At 43.8% G+C, this 8,311-nt stretch overlaps 1 protein-coding gene across 1 annotated transcript in view; it reads left to right on the plus strand.

Moving 5' to 3' along the window:
* The window catches only part of LOC143282778 (uncharacterized), a 175,959-nt gene extending 168,699 nt beyond the window's left edge, over window positions 1-7,260 (plus strand). Inside the window, exons 13-15 of the mRNA XM_076588543.1 lie at window positions 225-451; window positions 3,042-3,250; window positions 6,792-7,260. Coding sequence (XP_076444658.1) covers window positions 225-451; window positions 3,042-3,250; window positions 6,792-6,940 — 585 coding nt within the window. The 3' untranslated portion in view covers window positions 6,941-7,260. The remainder of the gene's footprint in view (window positions 1-224; window positions 452-3,041; window positions 3,251-6,791) is intronic.
* Window positions 7,261-8,311: the final 1,051 nt, after the last annotated feature.

Genomic DNA, 8,311 nt, shown 5'->3' on the forward strand with positions numbered 1-8,311 from the left:
CCTCCTTGAGTAACCAAACTGAACTCAACTGATGATGAATAGTGATGATGAGTCGTTCTTACATAGTGCATAATCTTGCCTGTGATTGTGAACTGTGATGATGAATCATTCTTACATAGTGCATAATCTTGCCTGTGATTATAAATAGTGATGATGAATCATTTTTGCACAGTGCATAATTTTGCCAGTAAATATGAATATCGAATAATGAATCATTCTTGCAGACTCCAGACACGGTGAACGAGGAATCCATGCAGTACAAAGGTGACCTTTTGGTGGCCTTGAAATATGTGACCCCTGACCAGGTCACGGAGGGCAAGAAATCCAAGTCCAAGTCCAAGAAATCCAAGTCGGCCCCAGGGGGTCTGGGAGAGATCCACGCCAAGGTGAAGTCAGCCTGCAACCTCACTGCCGCCCGCTCCAACGGCATGTCCGATCCCTTCGTGAAGGGGTGAGGGTTGAAGAGGGTCTGTGTGTGTGTGAGGGGGTGTGTGTAACTAGTTTGTGAGGTTTTTTTTATGTGTGTGTGTAGTGTGCATGCTCCGATCCCTTCGTGAAGGGATGAGGGTTGAAGAGGGTCTGTGTGTGTGTGAGGGGGTGTGTGTAACTAGTTTGTGAGTTATTTTTATGTGTGTGTGTAGTGTGCATGCTCCGATCCCTTCGTGAAGGGGTGAGGGTTGAAGAGGGTCTGTGTAGGGGGGGTGGGGGGGGGGTGTAGTTTTGCAAGTTGTGTGTGTGTAGTGCGTGTGTGTTGCGTGTGTGCTCCAATGGCACATCCGATCCCTTCGTGAAGGGGTGAGGGTTGAAGAGGGTCTGTGTAGGGGGGTGGGGGTGTGTGGGGGGGGTGTAGTTTTGCAAGTTTCTATGTGTGTGTGTAGTGTGTGTGTGTTGCGTGTGCACTCCAATGGCACATCCGATCCCTTCGTGAAGGGGTGAGCGTTGAAGAGGGTCTATGTAGTGTGTGTGTGTGTGAGTATGGGGGGGGGGGTTGTAGTTTGTAAGGTTTTTTTTGTGTGTGTGTAGTGTGTGTGTGTAGTGTGTGTGTGTGCGCGCTCCAACGGCACGTCCAATCCCTTTGTAAAGAGGTGAAGGCTGAAGAGGGTCTGTGTAGTGTGTGTGTGCGTTTTGGGGGGTTGGGGGGGGGGGGGGGTGTAGTATGTGAGTGTTTGTGTGTGTGTACTCCAACTATGCCCGATCCCTTCATGAAGGAGTGAGGGCTGAAGAGGGTCTGTGTAGTGTGTGTGTGTGTGTGCGCGCGCATGGGTGGTTGTGGTGCAGAAGGAAGGCCACCGTGAACTTGGAAGTCCCTGCAAACGCTTCAAGGACACCTTGAAGACAAACGTCAAAGCCTGTGATATAGACATCACTTCCTGGGAAACTAATGCCCTTGACCGCTCTCGCTGGAGGATGCTGTGCTCTAGTGGTATAAAGACGTTTGAAAACAAGAGAATGCTGGCCATTAAGAAGAAGCGTGAGCGAAGGAAGCAGGGCTCAGCTTCTGGAGACGTTTTCTCGTGCAACACCTGTGGGAAGTGCTGCGCATCCAAAATTGGCCTCTTCTCCCATAGGACACACACCGACAGATAAGCCTGCCTGCCTACTCATCCGTCTGTCTGACGGGAGACTCCATCATCATCATCGAGTGTATATGTGTGTGTGTGTGTGTGTTGTGTGTGTGCATACATGTGAGTGTGTGTGTGTGTGTGTGTGAGTGTGTGGTCTGTATGTCTGTGTCTGTGTATTTGGTTGCTACTGAATGTTCATTTCAATGGTATTCTGAATCACATTCAGTAAGAGTAGGGATTTGGTTTTTTGTGTGGATTTGTTTGGTTGCATCACAATTACAAAGAGTAGTGATTCTTGTTGGGTTTTTTTTTTCTTTCATTCCTTCATGATGATGGGTAAAGCATCTTGAACGTATGTCATCTCATTTTTGTCTTTGTTTTTTTTCTTATGCAGCACAGAGGTGCAATGTAAATCACATGTGTAAGTCATGTGCTGGTAACAGTTGCAGCCATGAAAACTGAAATCAGTTTAAGCATTGTAGCATTTGATAAAACAGACCACCCGTACGCACACACACATGCATGCACAGGCATCCGTGCACGTGTGCCCGTACATGCACACACAGTCACATGCCTGAGTGTGCACCTACCCCCCCCCCACCTCCCAACCCCCCCCACCCCCCCCCACACACACCTTCACACGCACATATGCGGGTATACATCATCTATTCCTTAACTGCCTTTCCCTCTCCCACCATCATCTCCTTCCTCTCCTCCCCCAACCTCCTTCTATTTTTCCTTTTATTTTAGACAAGACAAGACAAGGCATGTTCATTTCAGGAAACCCTTGTGTCAGCAGGCGAAAATGTTAACAGATTTCATGTAACTCATACAAATATAAAAAATGTTTGGTATTGTGCTCATTATTGTTACAATGGCCACATCATCTGCAAACATTTTTTTTAGGAAGAAAAGCAACGAAAAAAAAAAAGTAACTTGCAAGAGCTACAGCATTGTTGATGCATACATGTCAGAAGTGAGTGAGCATTTATCCAATTATTAACGCAAATAAGACAAATTCACTAATATCATATCACGAGGTGGAAATATGTAAAATTGAAGATTAATACACATAGGCAAACACACACACACACACACACACACACACACACCAAAACATAATCAGTTGAAGCATTTTAGCATTCGATACAACAGCTCACCCCCACACACATGCATGCATGCATATGATGTTTATGACGTTAATTAATTGATTGATTAATTAATGGTCTATTTATTCAATCATATATTTACCTATGTACTTGTGTCTTATAAACCTTAAGGTTTGATGACATTTAATGGTCTGTTTATTTATTCATTTATTTACCTATGCACTTGTGTCCTGTAAACCATATTAAGGTTTCATGACATTAAGATTTATTCTATTCTATTCTGTTCTATTCTGTTCTATTCTGTTCACACCCACACCCACCAAACCTGCCCACACCCTCCCCCTCCCACCTCCCCTGCCGGCACCAGGTACCTGTTACCTGACCGAGGGAAGACGAGCAAGCAGAAGACGGGGGTGGTGAAGAACAGCGTGAACCCCACCTGGGACGACACCCTGGTCTTTGAGGGGGTGGACGCCATGGAGATGGCGGAGCGCTGCCTGGAGCTGACTGTGTGGGACCACGAGACTCTGGGCACCAACCAGTTCCTTGGGGGGGCCCGCCTCAACCTGGGGCTGGGTCAGTTTGTGTGTGGTGTGGTGTTGTGGTGTGGTGTGATGTTGTGTGGTGTGGTGTGTTGCTGTGGTGCATTGTGTTGTGGTGTGTTGTTGTGGTGCTGTGGTGTGTTGTGTGTTATTATGGTGTGTTGTTGTGGTGTGGTGTAGTGTTGTGTGTTGTTGTGGTGTGTTGATATGGTGTGTTGTTGTGGTGTTGTGTGGTGTTGTGGTGTGTGTTGTGTGGTGTGTTGTTGTGGTGTGTTGTGTTGTTGTGGTGTGGTGTGTGGTGTGGTGTGGTGTGGTGTGTTGTGTGGTGTTGTGTTGTGGTGTGGTGTGGTGTGTTGTTGTGTTGTGGTGTGGTGTTTGGTGTGTTGTGTGGCGTTCTGTTGTGGTTTGTTGTGTTGTGTGGTGTGGTGTGGTGTGATGTGGTGTGGTGTGTTGTTGTGGTGTGTTGTGTGGTGTGGTGTTGTGGTGTGGTGTTGTGGTGCATTTTGTTGTGTTGTGGTGCATTGTGTTGTGTTGTGTGTTGTTGTGGTGTGATGTGTTGGTGTGTGGTGTGGTGTCTTGTGGTGTGGGACCATGAGACTGGGCATTTATGTGATGTGTTGGTGTGCTATTGTATGGTGTACAAGTCAAAAAGTTGAAGGCGAAAAGTTTATTCAGTATAGGCCATCATGGCTCGTTCTGAATCAAAACACCTAATGATTTTGTCTGTGGAGAAATAGGTTGTTGCCCTGCTTACATGTATTCATCGTTGCAGTGCATTAGATATTGGTTTAAGATAGTATGTATGGGCAAAGAAAGATTGCTGTTTAAAGCATATAAAATGTTAATCGATTTAGAATGTTATTTGGTTTTAGAATTACACGTGGTAAAAAATCTTGGGTTTGTAGTGTCAGGGAGTTTTTGTTTCAAAATGGATGTGGCTTTGTCTGGATGAATCAAGGTGCTGAAGATGTAAATGTTTTTTTTTAAAGAACTGCGTCAAAGATTTATAGATAATAGATGGCAAAACTGAGACAAGCATGCACAGAGCAGTGAGAGATATTCTTTCTACAGAATGTTTAAACCATCTGTAATTGTGAGCAATATCTTTTGTTTGACATTGACATACATATTAAGTGTTTTGACAAGATTTAATTGTGGAATAACAGATATCACAGAACACTATTACCAGTTTTTAAATTCTACAAATGTAAATTTGCTATGTCCTTTATGTAAGAATGGAAACCACGATGAGCAACATTTTCTACTTTGTTGTCCAGCTTTTCGTGATTTACAACGTAAATATATTCCACAAAAATATTGTGAAAACCCTTCTTTGTTTGGAACTGCTTTGGTGATGGCAAATCAAAATGAATCAGTAGCAAGGGATTTCTGTATTTACTTTTATACAAATCCCTAAAGCTGCGCACTTATGTTCAACTGAATTAATCTTTATCACAACATATTTCTCTGGTTAAAATTGGGCTGATCTACCCATGGAGAGTGCATCTCTGCAGTGCAACCCCACTCTTTTTCTCCCCTTTCATCTGCCTGCAAGTGTATTGTTTTCCAATCAAAGTGGATTTTTCTGCTGAATTTTGCCAGGAACAACTCTTTTGTCGCAGTGGGTTCATTTGCATGCGCCAGTGCATTCTACACTTAGGACCTCAGTTAACCTTTCCCATACGTCGTAGGTGTGAAATCACCCAGGCAAGTGTTTTTGCTCTGTAACTCAAGTAATATTGAAGCCACTTCCACATAATTTCATGACTTTGTCCATAATATAGTTTACTACATATCCACTGAACATTATTTTCTTTTATACATAAACAAAGAAGTTATTAATCAATTAATGTCCCAGTACGTCGTGGGTGTGACGACACCCATACTCCCAAAGAATAAACCTTGCACGCCGTACGTCGTGGGTGTGGAGCCACCCATGCAAAGCTTGCGCGCCACGCATTGTCGACATGACGTCACTTGGGCTCGCTACAGAGAGAGATGAGAGTGACCTTGTCTTTTGTTGATCGTATCCCGGTTCAAGTCTGCGGCAAGTTTTACTCTAAAGTTGTAACTAATTTCAGAAAACAATATTTATTGCACTAGATATCTTCAACAATATTGAATGAACTGTTTTTCTTGTAGAGAATGATCGGGAGCAACTGATTGATAGCTTTTTATCTAGTTGGAATTAAAGTGCCTTTCTAAGAACTGGATATTTTTGTAAGTCTGAAATCAATTGATCTAAAATCTAGTTGATATAGAAATTTTATTCTTATCCTAATCTGTTCAAAGTAGAGAAAACCCGACTATGGCTAAAAAAAGAAAGATAGTTGATATAGAAATTTTATTCTTATCCTAATCTGTTCAAAGTAGAGAAAACCCGACTATGGCTAAAAAAAAGAAAGAAAAAAAAATGCCAGCCAGCCAGCCAGGAATGCCGAGATCTAGGCCAAGGGAAGGGGGGGACTGATACCAGGCTGTTGCTGCTATGTTAGGGCATCTGCCTTGACCGAAAGAGGATGGGCGTGTAGCCGCTAAAAACAAAACAAAACCAACAACAAAAACAACACACACACACAAAAAAACAACAACAAAAAAAACAAAAAAAAAACAACGTTTTTTGTAAGTAACAACACTCTTCTCACGGGCAAAACTTATTCACAATGCGCCTGGTCAAGCACTGGAGTAAATAGCCTACACGCACAAGTGGAAACTGCGCATGCAAGTCTGCTGAAGAAAAGTCAAATTTGCTTTACGGACAGGTGTGGGTTACTGTGCACCCACGACATACGGCAAGGTCTTATTTCTTCAGTGAAACCATGGGTGCCTACACACCCACGACGTACAGCGAAGGGTTAGTTCGTACACAGAAACCATGGGTGCCTGCACACCCACGACGTACAGCGAAGGGTTAGTTCGTACACAGAAACCATGGGTGCCTGCACACCCACGACGTACAGCGAGGGGTCATTCCTTCTTAGAAACCATGGGTTTCTGCACACCCACGACGTACGGCGCGCAAAATTTTAGGCGACGTACGGGAAAGGTTAATTGTCTTTGACATATGTAACATGTCTGTATGCGTGTGTGTGTATGTGTAAACGTGTGTGTGGACATGTGTGTGTCTGTGTGTGTGCGTGTGTAAATGGTTATGTGTGGAAATGTGTGTGTGTGTATGTGGACATGTGGGTGTGTGTGTGTACATGTGTGTGTGTGGATGTGTGCACGAGCACTTGTGTGTGTATTTGTGTGTGTATGTGTGTGCATGTGTGTATGCATACATGTGTGTGTATAAATGTGCGTGTGTATGTGTATGAATTTGTATGTATCAACATGTGTGTGTGTGCATAAATTTGTGTGTGTATAAATGTATGTGTGTATAAACATGTGTGCATAAACATGTGTGTGTACAAAACGTGTGTGTGTGTGTGTGCATAAATATGTGTCTGTGTATAAACGTGTGTGTACAAACATGCGTGTGTGCAAACGTATGTATAAACATGCGTGTGCATAAACCTATGGTGTGTACAAACATGCGTGTGTATAAACATGTGTGTGTGAACCTGATGCTACAGGGTCGGTGAAGGGGGCCCAGGTGGAGTGGATGGACGCGCGGGGCCAGGAGTCGATCCTGTGGCAGGGCATGATGGAGCGCCCCAACAGCTGGGTGGAGGCCAGGCTGCCCCTCCGCGCCAACATGGGCAAGGCCGGCACCAGGAAGTGACACCCTCACCTCACCTCACCTCACCTCTTCCTTCAGCCTGTCTGTCTGTCTGTCTGTCTGCAGGCCTGCCTGCCTCCTGATATGGCCTTAGTGGTCGGCTGGGCCATAAACAACATGATTTGATTTGATTTGCCGCCTCCGTCAGATGCCCTGACACCCAGACACAAAGCAGGAAACAAATAAAGTGAAACTGCAGGCAGAAAAAAAAAGGTGGCGCTCTCAGTGTAGTGATGCGCTCTCCTTAGTTGGTGAGGAGAGCAACCTGAATTTCACTCCGAGAAATCTGTTTTGACAAAAAAAAAAAAAGAAAAAAAAAAGAAAGTAATACAATAATATTACACACTGCAAAGCAATGACTTGGGGTGGCTTTTTTTTCTTTCCTCGCCAACCGCCATCGCTGTCCAGTTTATTCGTTAAGGAAAGAGAAAGCCAGCACAGCGTATGAATGAATGACTAGCTCTTCCTGGCTTCTGTGGATTGTTGAGTTCTGTAAAGAACTTGAACTGTTAAGAAATGACAGTGTTGTGTTTTTTTGTTTGTTTCGCTTTTGTTGTTGTTGTTGTTTTTTGTTCTTTTAGCTTTCCTGGGCTGTTTAGCCCATTGGGAAACTTAAAAAAACACAAAAAAACACAATATTAATAAATGCTTGGATGGAATTTTCTAGGTCTCAGAATTGTTAAGAGGATTGATGGACTGTAAATTTTGTTACAAAAACCCCCCAAAAAAACGTCAGGACTGCGTTCTTCAGGGACCTGTCACGTTCTGAACACGGGGCTACACAAAGGAAGGACTGACCAGGGATGATAACCCATTCCACTCTGGGGGTTTTTGAGCCTCAGCAGGTTCCCCTGCTATATTGATGCAGAAAACTGAAGAAAATTACTGAAACTGATCAGGTTTTTTTCCCCCTACAAACTGACATGTGTGGACACAGCCAGAAATGCTGTAGAAGCTGGTTTCCTTTGCTTGTAGTTTATTCCCATGTGGGAACATGAACAGTATTTTAACGAAACATGTTTTGAAGGCAGGGAAATGCACAGGTGCAGGGCTGAATAAGTTGTTCACTTAGTTGAGGCATGTCTGATTGAGTTGTTCACTGAGCTAGGACATGTCTGAGTTGTTCATGGAGTTAAGACATGTCTGATTGATGTGTTCACTGAGTTAAGACCTGTCTGATTGAGTTGTTCACTGAGTTAAGACATGTCTGATTGATGTGTTCACTGAGTTAAGACATGTCTCAGTTGTTCACTGAGTTAAGACATGTCTGATTGAGTTGTTCACTGAGTTAAGACATGTCTGGTTGAGTTGTTCACTGAGTTAAGACATGTCTGGTTGAGTTGTTCACTGAGTTAAGACATGTCTGATTGATGT

Source organism: Babylonia areolata, chromosome 6, assembly GCF_041734735.1.
Source record: "Babylonia areolata isolate BAREFJ2019XMU chromosome 6, ASM4173473v1, whole genome shotgun sequence".
Lineage (NCBI taxonomy): Eukaryota > Metazoa > Mollusca > Gastropoda > Neogastropoda > Buccinidae > Babylonia > Babylonia areolata.